This window comes from Schistocerca cancellata, chromosome 3 (genome assembly GCF_023864275.1).
Source record: "Schistocerca cancellata isolate TAMUIC-IGC-003103 chromosome 3, iqSchCanc2.1, whole genome shotgun sequence".
Classification (NCBI taxonomy): Eukaryota; Metazoa; Arthropoda; class Insecta; order Orthoptera; family Acrididae; genus Schistocerca; species Schistocerca cancellata.
The window spans coordinates 385,271,969-385,297,513 of NC_064628.1; the positions used below are offsets into that span (position 1 = coordinate 385,271,969).

The following is a 25,545-nucleotide window of genomic DNA, read 5'->3' on the forward strand; positions in this document are numbered from 1 at the left end:
TAAAAAAATCTGAGAAAGAAGAACTGTTGTCTACGGTTCCGATATATGATTAGTTTTTTCGGGGAGATATTTTTGATCATAACTGTACCACAGTGACTGAGTGGTTCTAGGCGCTACAGTCTGGAACCGCGCGACCGCTACGGTCGCAGGTTCGAATCCTGCCTCGGGCATGGATGTGTGTGATGTCCTTAGTTAGGTTTAAGTAGTTCTAAGTTCTAGGGGACTGATGACCTCAGAAGTTAAGTCCCATAGTGCTCAGAGCCATTTGAACCATTTGTAATATATGAGGACGTACAATTCTTCGTTTCATATTACAGCATTTGGTGCTACTTCCGAGAGAAGTGAAGAATACTATTTCAGTTCTGTGATTTGGTTAAATTCAGTTCTGTGCTTTGGTTAAAGAACAGCTCTATCGTAGTGTGAGATTATTATTACCATTACCAAACGGATTTTATAACTTTTTGCACGTATATTTCATTGACGAAGGTATTCGATCTACGTTGCGCAAATGTCAGCGGATTAAGATGCGAAATCGTTGTAGAACAGCAGAGGATTTTACATAAGTACAATCAGTTGGTTCACGTATCCGAAACAGTACTTGATCAAATGATATTCGATGTGGATAAAGTAATTCGGGCTCAGAACACAAACGCTGATTCAGTGCACCTCACGTCCGCGAAATGAATGTTCATTTGTAGATTTTTCGAGAATGTTACTCAGTGATCTGGAAAGCGTTTGAAAATAAAGACCAAACGAAGCGTTCCTTTTCAGCTAGCACATAAATAATATTTTCGACGAGACATCCATTTGCATAGCCAAATAAGAACCAGGAAAGTGTCTGGTACTCTAACTACGCCAAATTTCGATATAAAAATAATTTGAAAATGAAGTTGTTTCCCACAGAACATGTTAACACCACTCAAAGAAATACGGACTGAGTGAAAAAGTGAAGCACCCAAAAGCGGAGGAGGTAACGAAGCGAAATTTCACGGCTTGAGAGGCATGTGATGTTATTTCAGTGATAACATTATCGAGTCATATTTACAGTCACTGGCAGTATGAATCCACTTAGAAGTATCACATTGGACCTTCTGGCCTCGTTGTGTGCACTGATTCTATTCGGAAGCGTGTTCACAAACCCGTTATATCCACATCTGAGGCAAAGTGGACAACAGCTGTTGTAATTGTTTGTTGATATCCTGGATAACTGGCAATGAGACGGAGTTCACGTCCTAGCTGGGCCCACACATGTTCTGTCGGGGACGGATCTGGGGATTTTGCTGGGCACATCAGTACTTCTACATCACAGAGACAGTTCATAGAGCGACGCACCGTGTGTGACGAGCATTGTCCTGCTGAAAAATGGCACCACCGTGCTGTCGCATGAGAAGTAACACATTTGGATGCAGAGTTCGTGAGACGTACCGTTTTCCTGTCAGAGTTCCCTCAATAGCTGCCACCCGTGACCTCAGGTCGTACCCGATGTCTCCTCTCGCCATGACAACAGGAGTAACATTGTTTTCCGCACAACTGGAAGAGTGGGACCTCTCCCCATTTCGCCACAGCACTCACCGATGGTAGTCGTCTAGGGTACTACATAACCGCGATCCATCGCTGAGCACGATGCGGCACTTATCACCATCAGTTCATGCTTCCAGGTCACAGTTTGACTCCAGACGCCAACATTTGTGTACTGATGTTAACGGAAGCCTACACATATGATGGCAGGTCACGTTCGCCAGGCATTCACCAACGCAAATCATTCGATATATATGAAGATCGTATCTGTTCTTCCGGACATGTCCGAAAGAACAGATTCCATCGATGACCATGCAGCTCGTTAGAATGAAATTATAGTGAAATGAATACCCTTAGCTGTATACAGGCGTTGATATCAGTCAACGGAGACAGTTGAAAATGTGTGCCCCGACCGGGATTCGAACCTGGGATCTCCTGCTTACATGGCAGACGCTCTGTCCATTTGAGCCACCGAGGACACAGAGGATAGCGCGACTGCAGGGACTTATCTCTGGCACGCCTCCCGTGAGACCCACATTCGCAACTTATTGTTCCGCACTATATTCATAGCGCCCCTGCCCATTGTACTTATTACTCGCGGCTTTACTGCCGATTCCCGTAAGAGTTCGGGCACTGTTTGTGCAACCGCACAGAAGAATATAGTCAAATGACCCCTAAGCCTTAATTATATACACATGAAGATGGTTTCTGTTCTTTCGGATATGTTCGGCCACTGTATCCAATTCTTTTTAACTCACTGCGACAGTCATTGTGCTAGCGTTACCGCTGGTAGCACTTTGGAACTCATGAGTATTTCCTCCCACTAATTTCATGTGATTTTTTTTACAACCACCCTCCACAATGCTCTACGGACCACGTCCGTCAGTATAGGAGGTTTAGGTGCTGTTGTTCCTTCGCGTTTCCACTTCACAACCACATCACCAGCAGTCAACTTGGACAGCTTTATTAGAGTTGAAATGTCCCTGTTTGTTAATAAGGCCACACCTAATGACCAGCCCACCTTTGAAGTCACTGAACTCTCCTGACCAAGCCATTACACTGTTACTGCCTCTCTATTGACAACACAACACTCTCTGCAGCCTTTCATACTGACGGGCCCGCCTCTCGTCACATCTAGTGGTCTGTTCCGCATTGCATAGTAACGTCTTCTGATCAGATAGCGTAGAGGATGGAAACGAAGCAATATTAACAAGCACAGATGGTTGTTGAAGAATGACTTGATGTGCAAATTGCGGCTACGATCCCAGGTGTCCAATGACGTTACAGACTAACGCCTATTGGTAGGCAACCGCTTCGGTATCAAACGGCGTCTGATGTGTCCACGCTTCTCACATCAGAGCCTGCTAACCGCATTGGCAACAGAGCCTTCAGCGTTACAACTTCAGTTTTCTGTACTAGGAGTGGCCTAGCGGTCGCTGTAGCTTCGATGTTCTGGCGTCCTAGGACAACACTGCCTGTCCTCAGTTTGTTCGTCAACGTACCGAGAAAATAACGTTGAAATGTATGTCATAAGACTTAAACTGTTTAGCTAATTGCGTTATTAAGCTGATGAATGAGCTTATGAAAGTATGGGAGAGGCTAAAGTAGCGAAAGATTCCTTACCAATCCACAAAGTGCACAGTAGCAATAAACAGAAACATTACGAGTCCATAGAATAGTAAAATGCTTATGTAATGTCATGTCCATTGGGTGGAGAATCCCTTGTTTAACTGTTGTGTTTAAGTGTGTTGCAAGAAATTATGCAACATTAGCGTGAAAGAATTTATTATAATAAAAGAGGAGATCTATGAAACAAATGGTGGTCTTGATTATTGAGTTGTGGGTAGCCATTTTGTTGAGGCATTATACCATAAGCTCCATTTTTTGCTAGTATGCCCAACCTTTGATTAAAATATATGCCACAGAAAGGAAATGTGGTCTTGCCAGGGTGGAGTGATTCCATCAGAAATGTGCACAAGCTATTAGTCACATGCGTTATCCATTCCGTTGCGTTAAGAAGTAGAGACGAGAATAAATTATAGCTTAACTGCTAGGTGCTAGGGCTCTTATTTCAAGCACAGTTGCAGTGGGCATGATAAATCATGAAAAGCACTCGCTTGGCAGGTCACTCATCCAGTAGACCTGACTACTAGATGCCATAGATGAGGGTAACCTCCCATTGAAAGCAGTAGTAACTACGTATTCCATATCACAAAAGAAGTTTCGGACGTTGTTGCTAACATGTATTGAAAGTACAATTAAATATACTGCCCAACAAAAGGTGAGGTGACTGGAAGACAAGATCGCATGTCAGTGCAACTCCATATACATACGTATATAAATTATTATTAGAGCTGAAATTATCTGTAACAAGCGGAACGACCAACAAAGTGCATTAGTGGTGTTCGTTTTTAGCGTTGTTAACAAGCTTGGTAGGCTCTATAAGGGGCGTGAACGGCATCAGATTCTAAACATTTTGCGTGGTGTCTGTTTGTTCTATATCGTGTCTCCCTACCACTTTCGCACAACGACGCTCTGAGGGTGTTTTTTAGGGAATTGAATAGTTTGAACCTGGGACCTGTTGCTGGTAAGGAGACGCCAGACCACACATGTCATGTAGAATTCAGAAGAGTTCAGTGAGACTAGCGATGATATAACCAAATACTTCATGATTTCAGCGTCAGCTCCACTGCACTCCCTCTAAAAGAATCTTAATACTAACTAAATTTAGTGGAAGGGGTTCAAGGCTTTCCTATTTTTAGTTAGCTGATAAAATAACGTCGAAAAAGCAGTTAAGTTTACCATTGGAAATTTTATTCTACTCACAAAACATCGTTTATAAATTGCACTACTGATAAAAGGAAATGTTTTAATACAGTATGGTAAAAACCAACTGCATTCAACAAAAATGTGAACGAATATTCCCTGAATGGGTTTCCAAGTTCTACAATGGATCGAAGGATGACCTATGCCATATCACATCTATAATCTAGGTTTAAATTAAGTTTCACAAAAGAGAAAACTATCAAAATGGTCTACAGTGACCCTCAATTATCTTTAATTACGTATCTAACTTGTCGTAAATTACAGTGGCTGATGTGGTTTCTCAATAACTATATAACAGAAAAATCATCGCGTTTAAGATTTTTACTTCAACTGGCAAATGTGAACACCGTGAGTTTTAATTGACGATCGACACTAGTATTACGTAAAGGGGATGTAACAGATGAGACTTCTGCAGTTCTGAGTGAAGCCTTATGCACTCAAAAATGCGGCATCGCGTGCGTTCACTACCTTGTCAGTGTTCGTCAGGGGGCGACGGGCAGCACAGCTCCGCTCACCTCGCTGTCTCGGAAGCAACTTTCCAGCAACTCTCTCCTAACTTCTCCTTACTACAATTTACCAAAGTTGGTTTAAAAAAAACTATCTGGCTGTGTTTTCATCTGACCAATCAGGGTCTCAATGTCAACCTTAAGCTCCGCCTACAAAAATTCTGTCTATCCAATGAGAAAAGTTATACTTTTCGTGGTGGGGCAATGTTTTTAAAGTTTGCAACGTAACAGAGACGCGAAAAAGTCTCATGCTAAAACTTGCAGCTGGTGTGGTCCTTTTAGCGTTATCGTAAGATCTATACTGTTCTTCTGGAGGGCTCTATCTTTTAACATGGGCTGGGGGGGGGGGGTGGTCCTAATGTAACAGAGACGCGAAAAAGTCTCACGCTAAAACTTGCGGGTGGTGTAGCCCTTTTTGTGTCATCGTAAGATCTATACTGTTCCTCTGGAGGGCTCTAGCTTTTAACATTGGCTGGGGGGTGGTCTTAACGTAACAGAGACGCGAAAAAGTCTCACGCTAAAACTTGCATGTGGTGTGGTCCTAGCAGTTAGCTGGCGACGTGGGTGTCCGTCCGTCCCTTATCGTAGGGCCTTCCAGCTTAACACGGTTATGCCCTCGGCTTCTGTTCTCGTTTCTCCCCTCGGAACTGCGTCTGTCTCACAGTGAGAAGGTATGACATGCATCTATGCATTCTTGTGTTAGACTGTGGTATTCCATTTGCTCACTCGTTACTCGTATTACTTTGGTTAATTTAATGTCACGATTTACTCGGAGCTATGTGACATACTACTGGATTTGCTTATCATGTCAGGGTTTTCATGGAAGGTGTTGGATTTGCCTGACACCTTACAAGATGATGAGTAATTATTGCGAAGGACATGGAAATGGCGTCTACCAGTGCCGAGATTTGTGAGGGATTCAGATGTGACAGCGACCAGATACTGGACTGCATTGGAACGCAAGGTTTCTTTCGACTGCGTCTGACCAACACGAGTGAGGATGGCCAATTTGTGCACCAAGCACTTCATAACAGCTGCACATCAGCGCGTGCCATCCAGGAACGAGTTAGCGACTCCCTGCAACATTCTGTTTTATGCTGCACCATTGGTCAGAGACTGCAGTAGCCGGATGTAGTCCAGTGTCCTGGGCTGGCAAAGTTAGATGTTCAGGCACGTTGATTTGCGAATGTGCTGGTGCCCGTTGGTGCTCGAACCACATCTATATTCCAGAATGAAACTTTCATTCTGCAGCGGAGTGTGCGCTGATACGAAACTTCCTGGCAGATTAAAACTGTATGCCAGACCGAGAGACGAACTAGGGACCTTTGCCTTTAGCCGGCAAGTGCTCTACCAACTGAGCTACCCAAGCACGACTCACATCCTCCTCACAGCTTTACTCCAGCCAGTTCTCGGTCCTGCACACTGTTTTAATGGTTCAAATGTTTCTAAGCACTATGGGACTTAACATCTGAGTTCATCAGTCCTATAGACTTAGAACTACTTAAACATAACAAGGACATTACACACTTCCATGCCTGAGGCAGGATTCGAACCTGCGACCGTAGCAGGCGCGCGGTTCCGGACTGAAGCGTCTAGAACCGCTCGGTCAACAGTTTTAATCTGCCAGGATGTTTCACATCTATCAGGTGTAGAAGTATGAAACCGGTATATCCCTATAGATGGTGCTAGCCGTCAGTGTAGAGTCCTTGAGAGCGCGCCTGCAACGCCATCAGCTTCCTTAACGGCAGAAAAAAATGTCAACACACAGTAACCCAAGTTCCATACATCGATATCTGTTTTAAAACCGTAAACATGTCGAGTTTTGTGCCTACGAACTACTATTTGCGGACAACATTGGTTTTCTGTTATCATTTGAGGAAAAACAGCTGCAGAATCGCATCGAATGCTTGTCGAAGGTATCGGCGAACATGGAACATGCTCTTGGGAAACCAAGGTTGTCGAGTGGTTAAAAAATTCCAGAGTGGTGACTTTCACGCGAGAAACGACGAGCGCGGGAAACCATGGAAAAAGTTCGAAGACGACGAATTGGGGGCCTTACCGGATGAAGATGATAGTCAAACTGAACAGGAACTCGCGGAACAACTGAATGTGACGCAGAAAGCCGTTTCTCATCTGCTGAAAGCTATGGGAAAGGTGCAGAAAGTGGGAAAATGGGCTCCACATGACCTGAATGAAAGACAGAAATTAAATTGAAACACCACTTGTGAAATGCTACTCGCCAGATACAAAAGAAAGTCGTTTCTCCATCGAATAATGACAGGTGATGAAAAATGGATATACACTACTGCCCATTAAAATTGCTACACCACGAAGATGACGTGCTACAGGCGCGAAATTTAACCGACAGGAAAACGACGCTGTGATATACAAATGACTAGCTTCTCAGAGCATTCACCAAGGTTGGCGCCGGTGGCGACGCCTACAACGTGCTGACATGAGAAAAATTTCCAACCGATTTCTTATACACAAACAGCAGTTGACCGGTGTTGCCTGGTGTAATGTTGTTGTGATGCCTCGTGTAAGGAGGAGAAATGCGTACCATCACGTTTCCGACTTTGATAAAGGTCGGATTGTAGCCTATCGCGATTGCGGTTTATCGTATCGCGACATTGCTGCTCGCGTTGGTCGAGATCCAATGGCTATTAGCAGAATGTGGAATCGGTGGGATCAGGAGGGTATTACGGAACGCCGTGCTGGATCCCAACGGCCTCGTATCACTAGCAGTCGAGATGGCAGGCATCTTATCCGCATGGCTGTAACGAATGGTGCAGGCACGTCTCGATCCCTGAGTCAACAGATGGGGACGTTTGCAAAACAACAACCATCTGCACGAACAGTTCGACGACGTTTTGCAGCAACATGGACTATCGGCTCCGAGACCATGGCTGCGGTTACCCTTGACGCTGCATGTCAGACAGGAGCGCCTGCGATGGTGTACTCAACGACGAACCTGGCTGCACGAATGGCAAAATGTCATTTTTTCGGATGAATCCAGGTTCTGTTTACAGCATCATGATGGTCGAATCCGTGTTTGGCGACATCGCGGTGAACGCATATTGGAAGCGTGTATTCGTCATCGCCATACTGGCGTATCACTGGGCGTGATGGTATGATGTGCCATTGGTTACACGTCTCGGTCACTTCTTGTTCGCATTGACGGCACTTTGAACAGTGGACGTTACATTTCAGATGTGTTACGACACGTGGCTCTACCCTTCATTCGATCCCTGCGAAACCCTACATTTCAGCAGAATAATGCACGACCGCATGTTGCATGTCCTGTACGGGCCTTTCTGGATACAGAAAATGTTCGACTGCTGCCCTGGCCAGCACATTCTCCAGATCTCTCACCAACTGAAAACGTCTGGTCAATGGTGGCCGAGCAACTGGCTCGTCACAATACGCCAATCACTACTCTTGATGAACTGTGGTATCGTGTTGAAGCTGCATGGGTAGCTGTTCCTGTACACGCCATTAAAGCTCTGTTTGACACAATTGCCCAGGCCTATCAAGGCCGTTATTACGGCCAGAGGTGGTTGTTCTGGCTACTGATTTCTCAGGATCTATGCACCCAAATTGCTTGAAAATGTAATCAAATGTCAGTTCTAGTATAATATATTTGCCCAATGAATACCCGTTTATCACATGCATTTGTTCTGGGTGTAGAAATTTTAATGGTCAGTAGTGAATTTTGAGAATCGTAAATTATGAGTGAATCCAGGCAAACCACGGATATCCACTGCAAGACCAAATCGCTTTGTCATCTATTGTAAGCTACTAAAACATGGTGAAACAGTTAACAATGATCGCTATCAACAACTAGTGATCGATTTATATCGAGCATTACGTGAAAAACGACTGGAATACGGAAAAAGGCAACACACAGTCATATTGCTCCATGATTTCGCCACATCACACACAGCAAAACGGGTCAGGGAAACGATCGAGGTGTTCAGTTGGGAAATAATAGGGCATGCGGCTTATTCTCCAGACTTGGCTCCGTTCGATTATCATCTGTTTGCATCACTGGATACGCGCTCGCTGAACACCGCTTCAATTCGTATGAAAACGTACGAAAATGGCTCGCTGACTGGTTCGCTTGAAAAGAAGAACAGTTTTTTTATTTTTTATTTTTTTTTTTTTGGCGTGACATTCATATCCTGCCGGAGACGTGGGAAAAATGTATAAATAGCAATGGAGATTATTTTGAATAAAGTATTGTTTATCAGTATCAAAATACAGACGTGTAATTATTGCAACTGAATTCCGGTTTCATACTTCTACACCTGGCATATTACCTGCTGACATGGCGCGTCCTAAAGCGATGTTCATGCGACGTCAATAAGAAAGTCTTGATATGGATCCACGTTTAGTCTGTGGTCATACGTGTGGATGCATTAATCTCTCGCCAAGGTTGTCTGCCAAGACTCTAACAACACAACCGAGTACAGACTACCTAATTCACAAACTGATGATCACCTAGCGAACTGTGTGACACAGAGCTATTAAAATGCCCTGCTGACCCTATTGACGAATCTCCATTGCAACGACTGTGCTCGCATCCAGAATCAAACACGTTTCAGCCTCTGCTATGAACAGGTGTTCAGACCTCATAAAATACACGATTCGTTACCAATTGTTGTTCGAAGATTTTTAACGCCGTGTATGAAGAGTGAGTTGTGTAAGACGTAACACTTCATTTTGTGTTCGGTTCAACGTTTTCAGAGAATAATAGCACACAGAGGGAGACGTAATTTCTTGTATGTTCAACCATCTCCACTCTACTGTAGTATCAACCAAGATATTCAAGTAACTGTTCTTTTTTAGTGGAACGATCTAGATTTTTTTAAACGCACTCGAAAGATCTTGAAAAGTCTAGTACATTTGATAGCCTGCCATCGCCTTGAAATAAAAATGCTACATGTTCAATTAAAATAAATTTTACCCTGATTTTCAGCCGATTTCCAGAAATGATTCGTTGGTTTCCCGTATCTAAAACTCTAGGGGATCGAGTTCTGGGTAATGTGGGTTCCTTCCCGATCAATCCAAGGTCCTAGACTGTGAGAGTCAGAAGTTCGGGCACATTGCTGTGCAAAGGTGCTGGTGCTCATTGGTGCTTGAACCACACGCAAACTGATTCGGAAATTTTAATGAAACGGTAGAGCTTCCACAAGCGGAAGGGGAATTTCATTGAAAAGTCTATGAGAGAAAGTTTCAATCAGGAACACTGTTGCTTTAATGAATAGATATGTGACTAGTCTCTTCTTGTAGACAAAACTCGTTGATATATTTGACGTCTGTGCGATTTGAAACCAAACACCCTGAAAGAACTTTGAAATCATAACAGCGAATGAAGCAATTCGTGTTAAAGAGATTCAGCTGATGACGTCAGGCGTACATCTGCAAACCGCAACAGGTTGACTGGCCTGATAGCTTTAAGTTTCACGAAAGACCGCAGAGGAATGAGCTGCGAAGTAAAGCAGATACATTTCTTACTGAAGCAAAACACTTAAAAAGGGTGCGGTATCATGAGGAAATCGGGTATTGGCACACACAGAAAGCCAGTTAGTTTAAGTTCAAACAATGGAAACTCTTTTAATGCAATGAGAAGACGACTGCAAACTCCGGTAGAAAGATTCTAATATTCCACCCAAATACATGAAATAGAAAGTTGAAACCATAGATTAGCATGATCCATCCGAAAACTTGCACCAGGGTTCCCCAGAACAAGTAAGCTGACCCCAGAGAGGCTTGCTGTAGCGACAGCGTTTTCTCAAACTGAAGTGTTGGCAGCGAGCGCTCTGACGGGCTGCTGCAGATCGAAGTCACTGAACTCCGTGAGGCATCCAGTGAGCCGCTACACAGGGAATGCCGCACACAGCCGGGCAGTACAGGCTGTTAGAAGCAAATTGCTTTGGAAGAAAACAGAAGACTATCTAGTGGAGAATAGCGGACGCGTTTGGCAGTGATGTAACGCTTGCTAATGTTGACGTTGAAGCTTTTCGCAGAAATATCCGAGAAATGTGATAAACTTGAAAGGCGAGGTGGCTGGAATAGGATATTGCGGTGTAGACATCGGCAGCGTAGTTATCAGGCTACATCGCGTCGCCACACGAAAAAAAGGGAGGGGCCTATGTTACTATACTCCGTTCACCATAAGAACGAACCTGATGCAAACAAACACAAACGCGATGATTGGTCAGAAGCAGCAGCACATGAACACTGGTGTTGTTGCGCCGTTGGAAGTAGGTCCTACTTATGTATTACATATATTATTACTAAGTTACGTTAAGCGAAACATTAAGATATTCAAATGTATTAGCAGCCATCAACGTCTTACTTAATCACGCTTTAGCTATGTAGTTTTTATTTCAAAAATCGTGTACAGTCACAGCCTCGCGCTGTTAAATACGCAGTATGAAAATGGCTGACGCCACTTCCTGTTCCGTAGTGAAACAAATGCGTGGAACACGGTTAAAAATTCCGAGAAATAGGTTGTTCTTAATGTTTGTCACAAATTTACAGAGATAATCGGCTTTGAAGTTTTCTGAGCAACTGTATCAGATATACACTACTGGCCATTAAAATTGCTACACCAAGAAGAAATGCAGATGATAAACGGGTATTCATTGAACAAATAAGTTTTACTAGAACTGACATGTGATTACATTTTCAAGCAATTTGGGTGCATAAAGCCTGAGAAATCAGTACCCAGAACAACCACCTCTGGCCATAATAACGGCCTTGATACGCCTGCGCATTGAGTCAAACAGAGCTTGGGTGGCGTGTACAGGAACAGCTACCCATGCAGCTTCAACACGATACCACAGTTCATCAAGAGTAGTGACTGGCGTATTGTGACGAGCCAGTTGCTCGGCCACCATTGACCAGACGTTTTCAGTTGGTGAGAGATCTGGAGAATGTGCTGGCCAGGGCAGCAGTCGAACATTTTCTGTATCCAGAAAGGCCCGTACAGGACATGCAACATGCGGTCGTGCATTATCCTGCTGAAATGTAGGGTTTCGCAGGGATCGAATGAAGGGTAGAGCCACGTGTCGTAACACATCTGAAATGTAACGTCCACTGTTCAAAGTGCCATCAATGCGAACAAGAAGTGACCGAGACGTGTAACCAATGGCACATCATATCATCACGCCCAGTGATACGCCAGTATGGCGACGACGAATACACGCTTCCAATATGCGTTCACCGCGATGTCGCCAAACACGGATGCGACAATCATGATGCTGTAAACAGTATCTGGATTCATCCGAAAAACTGACGCTTTGCCATTCGTGCAGCCAGGTTCGTCGTTGAGTACACCATCGCATGCGCTCCTGTCTGTGATGCAGCGTCAAGGGTAACCGCAGCCATGGCCTCGGAGCTGATAGTCCATGCTGCTGCAGACGTAGTCGAACTGTTCGTGCAGATGGTTGTTGTCTTGAAAACGTCCCCATCTGTTGACTCAGGGATCGAGACGTGGCTGCACGATGCTTTACAGCCATGTGGATAAGATGCCTGTCATCTCGACTGCTAGTGATACGAGGCCGTTGGGATCCAGCACGGCGTTCCGTATTACCCTCCTGAACCCACCGATTCCATATTCTGCTAACAGAATCTCGACCGACGCGAGCAGCAATGTCGCGATACGATAAACCGCAATCGCGATAGACTTCAATCCGACCTTTATCAAAGTCGGAAACGTGATGGTACGTATTTCTCCTCCTTACACGAGGCATCACAACAACGTTCCACCAGGCAACGCCGGTCAACTGCTGTTTGTGTATGAGAAATCGGTTGGAAATTTGCCTCCTGTCAGCACGTTGTAGGTGTCGCCACCGGCGCCAACCTTGTGTGAATGCTCTGAAAAGCTAATCATTTGCATATCACAGCATCTTCTTCCTGTCGGTTAAATTTCGCGTCTGTCGCACGGCATCTCCGTGGTGTAGCAATTTCAATGGCCAGTAGTGTAGTTGCAATAACTTTGCATCTTTGTATATAGTGGAATCGTAATAACTTGATAGCTCAGTGCACGAAATGTGTCGCTTGTGCAAATGTCGCCCGACTCAATTTTTTTCCTCGTTCACTTCAAATTACCTAAATCTCGTTGTTGTATAATTCATCATCATTTTTGTGAATAATGCACATGTTCTTGTTTTTAATTACATATTGTAAGCCAACTTCCTTTTTTCATTTCAAGTATAAATTCTCAGTTGTCGATATTTTATGAAAGACCGTTCATAAAGGTTGCTTAAATTAAGAAAAGTAACAGTTTCACTTTTTAAGTCAAAAACGGAAAACTAAATACTCTTTATTTGGACTATGTCCATTGTTTTATACCACAGAAACAGGTGTCGTAGACACATGAAAAACAATCATTTTCACAGCATCGAGCCCACCATACAAATGCTGCATTTTTACATTTGCCACTGTACGGCTACAAAATGAATCCAACAGAACTGATGTGGAACCAAGTTAAGGGATTTGGCCCGAGAAATAACAAGACTATTAAGCTGCAGACGTACTGGAACTAACGCACGCATTTTTTTCACATGTCACTGCTGAACGTTGGCGGGATATAGAACGCAACTAAATAACATTCGGAGCTATATTGTTTCTTTGCTCTTTTCTTTTTACGTCTCAACTGCAAATGCTCACGTCATTACAGGGTACGTGGACCGCTGGCTGGGTACTGCTGTCCCAAGCTTAATGCGCCGGTAAAGCTGTTGCCCCGCATTGTCGCTCAGTCTATGTATGTCACAGAGCATAAAATGTATCCTTATGACCGCACTTGACTGTACTGGTCACAACTTGGCTTTCGCTGCCCGTGAAACGAAATCCAGTGAGATTCAGGCAAACGCGGAAGAATACATGGCGTAATGTTTACATCAGGTTTATTCTTACGATGAACAGAGTATATAACAAGGCATATGGCATTTACAGGGCTGGGCCAGAAACTAAAGTGGGTGCTCCAGATGGTCAAGCGTTTAGAAAAATAGCATTTCGGTCGCTGGTCGGGCGAGGCATCAGCCATTTGTGTTACAGGAAGCTCCAAACTCTCGCTGGAGCAGCGGAAAGAGGCAGGAACCGTAATCCTAGATTCGAGTCTGTATGCGGAAACATTTCTTTATTTTCAATCTTTACGTTATTTTCACAGCAAATAAACAGAAATGTAAACAAAGTTAGCCATTCGTATACAGGGCAGTACGCTATAATCCTTTCTGGAGAATTGTTGCCAGCAGTCTACATATCCCTACCAGAGAGCACTGGCTCTTATGTACCGAGGATTCAAGAAACGTTGGGTGAGTACGCGGCGAAATATATCGTCAAAGTAAGAGAAACTTTCAACAGTCTTATATAAACAATTTTTTTACTGATGTAATGCACAGCAGAACCAACGTCTTCTGTTAATTGATTCCTTGGAAAGACAAAAAAAAAAAAAAAAAAAAAAAATGACAGTCATACGACGAGATTTTTCAAGACGAACATGGACTAGCATCATCCGGTATTAAAATGATTTCCTCCAAATGAACTCTGCTACTTGAAACCCTGCGATGTCTATTTTTTATCGTCAGGAAAATAATTTCGTTAAACAGTTTTAAATCGCCCTTATCTCAACGAAAGAGAGAAAGAAATCACATCCAACTCTGCATCAAAATACGTTTCATTCTACGTCACCAGTTATTCTTGGCAATACTTGGCACTGAGCGAGGTGGCGCAGTCGTTAGCACACTGGACTCGCATTCGGGAGGACGACGGTTCAAACCCGCGTCCTTTATTTTTTATTTATTTATTGTTCCGTAGGACCAAATTAAGGAGAAGTCAATACATGTCAATACATGTCAATACATGAAATTATAACACGATATTAGAAACAGATAAAATGAAATATAAAAAAAACATATTCAGGTGACAAGTCGTAAGTTTAAATGAAGACAATCAACAATGTAACACTGGAATTTGCTTAATTTTTTAGCTCTTCCAGGAGCTCCTCGACAGAATAGAAGGAGTGAGCCATGAGGAAACTCTTCAGTTTAGACTTAAAAGAGTTTGGGCTACTGCTAAGATTTTTGAGTTCTCGTGGTAGCTTATTGAAAATGAATGCAGCAGAATACTGCACTCCTTTCTGCACAAGAGTCAAGGAAGTGCATTCTACATGCAGATTTGATTTCTGCCTAGTATTAACTGAGTGAAAGCTGCTAACTCTTGGGAATAGGCTAATATTGCTAACAACAAACGACATTAAAGAAAATATATACTGTGAGGGCAATGTCAGAATTCCCAGATTTTTGAATAGGCGTCGACAAGAGGTTCTCGAACTTACACCACATATAGCTCGAACAGCTCGTTTTTGAGCCAAAAATACCCTTTTTGAATCAGGAGAATTACCCCAAAAAATAATACCATACGACATAAGCGTATGAAAATATGCGAAGTAGGCTACTTTTCGTGTTGAAGTGTCACTTATTTCAGATACTGTTCTAATGGTAAATAAAACAGCATTTAGCTTCTGAACAAGATCCTGGACATGGGCTTCCCACAACAGCTTACTATCTATCCGAACGCCTAGGAATTTGAACTGTTCCGTCTCGCTTATAATATGCCCATTCTGTCTGATCAAAATATCGGTTCTTGTTGAATTGTGAGTTAGAAACTGTAAAAACTGAGTCTTACTGTGATTTAGCATCAAATTATTTTCCACAAGCCACGAACTTATTTCATGAACTACATTATTTGTTACTGTTTCAATATTACACACAAGATTCTTCACTATCAAGCTGGTGTCATCAGCAAACAGAAGTATTTTTGAATCACCTGTAATACTAGAAGGCATATCATTTATATAAATAAGAAACAGCAGTGGCCCCAGCACCGACCCTTGGGGAACGCCCCACTTAACAGTTCCCTATTGGGACTGAACATCACTACCACTCTCAATATTGCGGAGAATTACCCTCTGCTTTCTGTTCTTAAAGTAAGAGGCGAACCAATTGTAAGCTACTCCCCTTACTCCATAATGGTCCAACTTCTGCAGTAATATTTTGTGGTCAACACAGTCAAAAGCCTTCGTTAAATCAAGGAAAACACCTAGCGTTCGCAACCTTTTATTTAATCCGTTCAAAACCTCACAGAGAAAAGTGAATATAGCATTTTCAGTTGTTAAACCATTTCTAAAACCATACTGAACATTTGACAGCAAATTATGTGAATTTAAATGCTCCAGTAACCTTGTATATACAACCTTCTCTATAACTTTAGCAAACACCGATGGCATAGAAATAGGTCTAAAATTGTCAACATTATCAATGTCTCCCTTTTTATGAAGTGGCTTCATTACCGAGTATTTTAATCGGTCAGGAAACCGACCACTCCTAAAGGAAAAGTTACAGATATGGCTAAGTACTGGGCTAACATACATAGAACAATACTTCAGTATTCTGCTAGATACCCCGTCATATCCATGAAAGTTCTTGGTCTTTTGTGATTTAATTATTAACTCAATCTCCCTCTTCTCAGTATCATGGAGGAGCATTTCAGGTAACAGTCTCGGAACACTTTTCTCTAAGAGCGCTATATGATTCCCTGTTGGGACTAGGTTTCTATTTAGTTCACCTGCTATATTCAGAAAGTGATTATTAAATACTGTACATATATGTGACTTATCAGTAACACGGACATTCCCACTACGCACTGATTCTATATCCTCGACCTGTCTCTGCAGACCAGCAACTTCCTTTACGACTGACCATATGGTTTTAATTTTATCCTGAGACTTAGCTATTCTATCTGCATACCACATACTTTTTGCCTTCCTAATAACATTTTTAAGCACCTTACAATACTGTTTGTAATGGGCTGCTGCATTTAGATTTTGACTGTTTCTAACGTTTTGATATAATTGCCACTTTGTTCTACAAGATATTCTTATCCCTCTAGTCAGCCACCCAGGCTGCCTGTTTGTGCTAGTGCCCTGTTTTAAACGTTGTAACGGAAAGCAACTTTCAAAGAGCATGAGAAAAGTCTTGAGAAAAGCATTATATTTATCGTCTACTGTATCAGCGCTATAAACATCTTGCCACTCTTGTTCCTTTATAAGGTTTACAAAGGTCTATACAGCAACCGGATCAGCTTTCCTGAACAGCTGATGACTATATTTAACACGTGTTGCAGCATAAAAATCTTTTAAAGTTAAAATTTGCGCATCATGATCTGGAAGGCCATTCACCTTTTTGCTAACAGAATGCCCTTCTAGTAATGAGGAATGAACAAAAATGTTGTCTTTGGTTGTTCTACTGTTCCCTTGCACTCTCGTTGGAAAGAATACGGTTTGCATAAGATTATATGAATTAAAGAGGTCTATCAGCATCCTCTTCCTTGGACAATCACTTATACAATTAATATTGAAGTCACCACATATAACTAACTTTTTGTATTTCCTATAAAGTGAACCAAGAACCTCCTCTAGCTTTAGCAAAAATGCTGTGAAATCGGAGTCTGGGGATCTATAAATAACAACAGTTACAAGTTTATCTCCGTTAAATTTAACCACACCTGCACAACATTCAAACATCTTTTCAGTGCAGTACTTTGAAACATCAATTGACTCAAATGCGATGCCGTTTTTCACATACATGGCTACTCCCCCACACCGCAAAGAGCTCCTCGAAAAGCAATCAGCCAACCTGTATCCTGGTAAAGGAAGCCTCTGAATTATCTCCTTATTTAAGAAGTGTTCAGATATACCAATAATTTCAGAGTCAACATCTATAAGCAGTTCACTAACTTTATCTCTAATACCTTGTATGTTTTGATGAAATATACTAATTCCCTCGTTACTCGGATACCTAAGCTTTGTCAAAAGTGATTCCCTTGTTAGAGAGACTTCCCTTAAGCAGGAATACCTATCAGCTGACTTCAATCTAAAAAAGGTGCAGCTCTAACACCCACTACTGCAGGAATTTTCCCATGAGTGATCCCACCAACCCCACCTATGCTGTCACCTATAAGCTTTGCCAACCTCCCCTTCCCATACCTGTTGAGGTGCAGGCCGTGTCTAGTGAAACCCGTCCTGCTGATAGACTCCACCGACACCACTGAAATGTGACTCATGCTTTCTGTCATCAGCGCACCCCCAAGTCTCATGTTATTACGCCTGACGGCTGTATTAAGATGAGGCCGATCGTGACGCTGAAACAGTTCCACGAAATGCACATTCGTGTTGCCAGTCTGAGTGGCTATCTTTTACAGGTCACCATCTATGTTATACTCCCCATCCCTATCAATACTATTACCAGCCCCACCCACAATCACTACCTGATCCTCTTTAGTAAAATCCCTACATAACCCTCTTATGTTAACAGTCACCTGAGCCAATCCTGCACTAGGCTTCACAATGCTGGTGACCTGGTACTCACTCCCCAGCACTTCCTGCAACTGCTGGCCTACACCTCTGCCATGAGAACTATCTAACAGCAGAACCTTCTTCTTCCTCTTCGATTTTGTAACTGTTCTAGGCACAGTAACTACTGAGGTCTGCTGCATACTTCCTACATCTACAGCTAATAGAGATTCCTCTCCACTAGACTCTGACAGTTGGTCATATCTATTGTAAACACCAATAGTAAAACTATCTGAAAATCTTCTTCTCCTAGCAGATCTCTTGCCAACAGCCAGCTCCCATTCCCCAACCGCCTTCTCCCTCCTCATCCTATCTAGCTCCTCCTGTGCGTTTTTCAACTGCACCTGAAGGGCAAAGATCTTACGCTCCTGCTCCTCTATCAATTTACTCTTGCTACATAACCTGCAGTTCCAGGAGAGGATCTCACCAGAATGCCCACTGGCTTCCCCACTGCATTCCCCCCAGTGAAAATACTTCGAACAAGTCTCACACCGCAATCCACTACTCACGAACCTACGGCAAAGCCTACACTTCTCACTCATGGTAAAATTTTACTTTTTCTAAGTTCCGCTACTACAATAAGAAGATGCTAAAAACCTGACTACAATAATCACAAACTTACTCTACAAGGGAAGTAACTACTATTATTAACAGTATTAATAAACAACAAATGTGAATATAACAAAAGACTAATACAGAAAGAGAATCAAACGTCTAATGACACAGTAACGAAGCTGTAAACAGCTGTCATCCTGATTTAGGTTTTCCGTAATTTCCTTAAATCGCTTCACGCAAATGCCGGGATGGTTCCTTTGAAAGGGTACGGCCAACTTCCTACCCTTATCCGATGGGACCGATGACCTCGCTGTTTGGTCCCCTCTCACGAACCAACCAATTAAGCAACACTTATTGAAATGATGCGTCACACGTGTTATGAGAGCGAACATCTTACAGATGTGAACGAATTAAGTGTAAAAATTCGGTGTTTGTGAAGTGCGCAAGATGCCGAGAAAATTACTGCTTCCCCTGTTTTTACTATGAATATCACCCCAGCATCATCAAATGTAAATTAGTTGAGTCCACCGCATACAGTGAGCTGCACCAATAATGTGCAGAAGTTAATCAGCTGTTTCACAGTCATTGATGCGACGAAACATTGTATACAGAATTTCTCAGTTTTCCGTTCATTCATGTACGCATTCCTTTGCAGAAGCCTCTTGGGATATATTTCTTTTCTACACACAGCACAGCTCCGATAATCTCTTAAAGTTTGTGTTTATGTTGGAATTCATCCCGGACTTTTATCCAGATTTTCAGAAAATGCAGACAAATGAGTTCTTTTAAAGTTCCATCAAGGTCTGGTAAATGATCTTATAACAGGTAAGCTTGTACCTATTTCGAGAATCACTGGACTTTGCTGACCGTGTTGGAAGCAATACAGGACTTTCTTTGACACTGGCAACGGCAGGTAATTGCTGTCGGAGGGTACAAAACATAAATCACGGTTGTGATCTGTTTCCCAGACACGTAATTCTACGTGTGCTGCGTTCTCCAGATCAGTCAACCAGCATGCTCAAATGTTCGTCATTAGATTTGTATTTCATAGGCCATAACGGTTGTTGAAGTTCCCCAAATACACTGTAGAGTGTTACTCGTGTCCACAGCATACCTTAAGCTGTACGTGTCCTCTGAGTGGTTCTAAACCAATAGCCACAATACTGCTGCGAGACAATTCCAGCGATCTTCTGGCATTGATCATATAACCACGCACGAAGTTGATTTGAGCAAGTAGAGCAATCGCCCTTTTAAGGACCACCTATACAGGATATTTGGTACCAGTGCTACAATGTGTCAACTGAACAGTGAAGGCGTTAGTAGACCCAAAAGCTAAATTCTACACAAGATCCTAAACGAAAACTAAATTTATTTGGTAGCCATCCAGCTAACTCACGTACAAACTGAAGAGCAGCTAATTTCAAGAGGTAAAATACCTGGATATGATTTACTTGGTACTAAATATCATAAGGTTTATTGTATAATAACTTGCACCCAGAGATATATCGAAAACGCCAGTGCTGTTTCTATCAGCACCACGAATAATATGCACGAAGTCATCGTCAGAGCTAGTGAAATAACTGTTGTGAATGTCTATAAGGCACTGGGCATCATGTGCCCGGCACAGGTGCTGAAAACTCCTACCTACCTTACGGTGTACGAGGGTTATTCGGAAAGTAACGAACGATCGGTCGCAAAATGCAAAATACAGTGAAAATCTGATGAAGCTTTTCACAGATGCGTTGGGCACTGTGTGTAATACGCCTGTTGATCGATTCTGAGCTCAGAGTGAGAACGTAAAGATGACTAGAAATTAGCGTCTCCCACCAAGTATGAGAGCCTGGCGAAAGATTTCGCCTGAAGCTATGCAATCCACATAACATAACTGTCATGCGGTCAGTTCTACACGACAATTCTCGGCCGCACTCTGCAGGGGCAATGAAGATGCTCCTGCAGCGTTTTCGATGGGAAGTGTTTGATCACCCACAATACAGCTTGTAATTGGCTACGCCGGAGGTTCATCTCTGCTCAAATGAACCGCTGGCTATGAAGACAATATTTTGACACAGACAACGAGCTGCAGTCCAGAGTAGAAAATTGTCGAGAAGCACTGGCGGCTGTTTTCTATAACGAGGGAATTGAAAAGTTGGTACAACGCTACGACAGATATCTAAGTCTGTGTAGAGAAGTAGCTGGTAGGTGTAGCTAACCGCTGCAAATAAAACAGTTTTGATTTTCACTGTGGTTTCCATTTCGCGACCTGTCGTTCCTTACTTTCCGAATAGCCCTCATACTTAGGAGTGTTCAGCATGGACTATGGATTCCTCTTCAATGAAGCAAGTACGAAGTCTGTCGTACGTAATTCTGGATCGTCTAAAATATTTTATAAAAGTTTCTTTTCCTACAGTTAACAGAATAATATTCTCATATGTTGTAGAATGATCACTGACTCTTGTCAACACAAGCAGGCAATATAAAGGGTGAACATCAATAAAACCCTTAAACTGAAGCGACGGATTTCTGACTGGAAATGGAGCAGAAAAGATCCTAGGAACACGCGTCTTGAAAACCACCGTTGCCACGGTAGATGACACTGACGAATGAAAGTTCCTCTGACAACGTTCCGTGTGTTCCTTGTGTGTTGCAGGCAACACGGCTATATCGAAGCAAGTACCCTCACAGACACCAACCACATCACACAGCATTTCAAGCCGTTTTTGGCCGATTGTGTGATCACGGGTCCTCTCAGATAGACGAATGTGTAGAGAGGCGGCGGACTGTGCATGCGCCAGATTTGGAAGACCGGGTTCTACAAGATATTAAGACGGATAATAGTATAAGCTCCAGCAAAGTGACCCGCCAACATGGTGTAAGGCAAAGTACGCTTGTGTGTTTCCTGCATGGCAACCGCTACTATCCCTGTCACCTGCCATTCCATGGAGGCAACTTTGAACCTCTATTGCGACGTGGATGCGATGCATTTGAGCCGCTGAGCGACAGAAGTATCGTATAGCCTCTGAGACGCTTGAAGACTCACAACGACTGTGTCATTTAAATGCTGTACGATAGATAGGTGTCGTGCCTTTACATGTAGAACACGGTAGGCCTTTAGTGAGCATGAATTTGATAATGATATGCGAGCGTATCCGCTGGTGATAGGCACAAACGCGAGGACAGATGACTTTGTCGCACTTGTAAATTTTATAAAATTTGCGCTGCACCGAACTACAAATTATTTATTTTCTTTTTGCTTCGAGATAGTATGTTCGTTACTCCATCAAGCTGAAGCGGCTGGACGGATTTGGTTGAACTTAGGAATGGAGATAGCCAATACTGCGCATTAACGGATAGTCTAACTCTTATTTCAAAAAAAAAATCACTGTTCTCGTGGACTGGTTAGTGTAACTATTGTCCGTGAAAATTAACTAACAAATGAAGTCATAAAGTTTAGTAGAGAGGTTAGTTTTTTTCCTTAAGTAAACGAGTGACCTGTGAGCGACATGTACTCCGTCAGCTTCTCACATCATCTCAAAATTAACATTTCTTTATAAATAATTATTTTAAATCGGGCCGCAGCTAGTTTATATAGACCAAATAATAAAACATATTACTGCAGGAAGTCAAGAGCGGGCAGTTACGTAAATTGGATAACAGCAATGAGTAACCATGCATGGCCGCGCGGGATTAGCCGAGCGGTCTTAGGCGCTGCAGTCGTGGACTGTGCGGCTGGTCCCGGCGGAGGTTCGAGTCCTCCCTCGGGCATGGGTGTGTGTGTTTGTCCTTAGGATACTTTAGGTTAAGTAGTGTGTAAGCTTAGGGACTGATGACCTTAGCAGTTAAGTCCCATAAGATTTCACACACATTTGAACATTTTAACCATGCATGTTAGCAAAACAAAAGTTGGCTTTATTTAATAGATAATTTCGAGGAACATAATTGCGAGAGAAGAGTTCACTAACAGTTATAATGTTCGTAGAAATGAACTTAGGTTTGAGAAACGGCGCGTCGTTATTCCATGATGGCGGTCCACACATATAGTCCAGTAACTGTGATCGTTATTAAATAATGCCGCTGTAGCTTTTCTCACGAAAGCGATACTATGACGACGCGGTTAAGAATGCTTGCTGCCGCCTTGTTGGTTGAAGCGTTAGCGAACGAGATGTAGAAGACATGTAATTCGCACTGAACGATGCAATGTTTATTAACGTCATTGCATGTAATAACCAACTGATCACTGTTCGAATGTTGTAGTTTTTTGTACATAGTACCCAGTTCGGAGCAGGTGCTCAATATTGAAAACAGTTCACTCAGTATACCTGTTACAGCTTCGGTATTACTTCGCGATGTGTTAGTTCACGACAAGAGGCACATACACACACTGGAACTTTAACCTGGCAGTCCGCTTGTGCTTTGTAAACTGTCCCGTTAACAAAGGTGTCTCTGCACTATTCTGATGTTGCAGCCTTTGTAAAAGGATCTGTTGCGTAAAAAATTAATCTAGGACGCGTAATTTTAAATACACGTTGTCCATTATTTTCACAGTCTACACTACATGGAAAAACAGTTTATGTTTCCGTATTTACAAATTTGCCATCCATAGCCGTCCATCGGCCAACAAGTAACCACGCGTCAGTACTGTCCTCCCATTGTTACATCAGAACATGCTACTTATCGATATACGTATTGGTTCTCACTCTCTCAGAATATGGTCACAATTAAATATTGTTATAGATTTTCAATTCAGATACAGTCTATATAAATGATTTTAAAATTAATAAAAAACTTAAATAAAAGCAGTAAATACAGCAAAATAAAAACCATTCAGTCTCTGACAGTCACACAGCATAAACAAAGTGTGATGTATTATTCCACTGTAGACAAATATTAGTGTACAAATTATGTACAGATTTGTTGTGTTACCTTTACAGACAGATACCATGGTACGTACTAAGTGTGTCACGCTATACGCATGTTGTATGTGTGAATGTTGCAGGGCCCAGTTGACGGAGGACACCGTTTCCAAGCAGCATGAGAGCGCTCCAGAATACGACCCGTTCTCTGAGAGGAGCATACAGCACCCCAACTCGTGAGTACCAACTCCTTCAAAGAGACAGCTTGCATCTGTACATTTCATCCTCAACGCTACACGGGACATTACTGTCCTTCATGACAAAAAATAAAAACACCTACAGCCGTCCTTATGATTTTATTTTATTTTGTCGCTACCAATTTCGACGCTTCATTGCGTCATCTTCAGGCTGTTCCGATGCGGTACAGGTTGATATGATCCCCATGCATAACCCATCAGTTGCCAGCATTACTGGATTCGCAGATAATGTGTCAGCACTCCAACCATCCTACTGGAGTGCTGACACATTATCTGCGAATCCAGTAATGCTGGCAACTGATGGGTTATGCATGGGGATCATATCAACCTGTACCGCATCGGAACAGCCTGAAGATGACGCAATGAAGCGTCGAAATTGGTAGCGACAAAATAAAATAAAATCATAAGGACGGCTGTAGGTGTTTTTATTTTTTGTCACGATAGTAAACGGCCGTCGTCCCAGAGACGTCCTGCAAAAAGGATGAACATACAAAACATTACTGTCCTTTCCTTACCTTAACCTGACAAAGTCTGTTGTAGTTTTCCTGTAGCACAGACGTGGCCACAATGCTGCGCTTGCCTCAGTCTAATGTGGCTCTTGTGGACTTTGTATTACGCACTGTATTCGTGCACACTTCATTTCATCTCGACGAAGTTATACCAGCAACAGTAACGAGTATCGTGATTGTTGTTCTCCATCCAGAAACATTGCGATTATTTTTGCTGCCATAATAGTTACTTTTGTGACCAGTTGAGACTTCTTTTGTCTGGTCATTGCTGTTGGTTCTTTGATGGCTCTGGGAGAAGGTTCATTAACCTAGAACACATAAATATTAGTTCATTTTATTACATAAATGAATAACTGATTTACTTAACTTTGATACACTTGATCGAAGCAGACGAAATGAATTAAAATTTGTGGTCCGGCCGGGACTTAAATGTCTCAAGAAAACATTTAATTATAAGACGGACAAGGACGACCCATTACGTCCAATGCTGGGATAATTGCCAATATCGGAGAGCCCTGGCATTGGTGACAATATGTAAGAGAAAAATGAAGTTTGTGTTGGGGAGGACACTCAGCTTAGATAGTTCGTGCAGCAATGTGAACCATCGTGCGGCACTGGTGTTCCGGTTAGCATTTCTGCCTAACAAGCAATAAGTCTCGGGATCGAGTCCCGCCACCAACACAAATTTTAATTCATTTCGTCTGCTTCGATCATTATCGTAGATCATTAAAAGAGACTTAAAGGAACCATTTAATTACAAGATCTATTTGAAACACTTGTTTTCCCTGAAAATACCTTCGTCCGAACAGGTCGTGAAGGCCCAACGGTACCGACCGACCGCCGTGTCTTCCTCACCCACAAGCGTCCCTGGATGCGGATATGGAGGGTCAGCACACCTCTCACTCAGCCGTATGTCAGTTTACGAGACCGGAGCCTCTACTTCTGAATGAAGTAGCTCCTCAGTTAGTTTGCTTCACAAGGTCCGCGTGCACCTCGCTTGGCAACAGCGCTCGGCGGACTGTATGGTCACCCATCCAAGTGCCAGCCCAGCATAAGGAGTACTGGGCAATTTACAAGTGTCATTGACTATGAAAGCACACTTGA

General features: G+C 42.7%; 1 protein-coding gene across 1 annotated transcript in view; it reads left to right on the plus strand.

Moving 5' to 3' along the window:
* The window catches only part of LOC126176323 (proton-coupled amino acid transporter-like protein CG1139), a 214,731-nt gene that overhangs the window by 126,109 nt on the left and 63,077 nt on the right, over positions 1-25,545 (plus strand). The window contains exon 4 of the mRNA XM_049923473.1: positions 23,819-23,911. Within this exon, the coding sequence (XP_049779430.1) occupies positions 23,819-23,911 (93 nt within the window). The remainder of the gene's footprint in view (positions 1-23,818; positions 23,912-25,545) is intronic.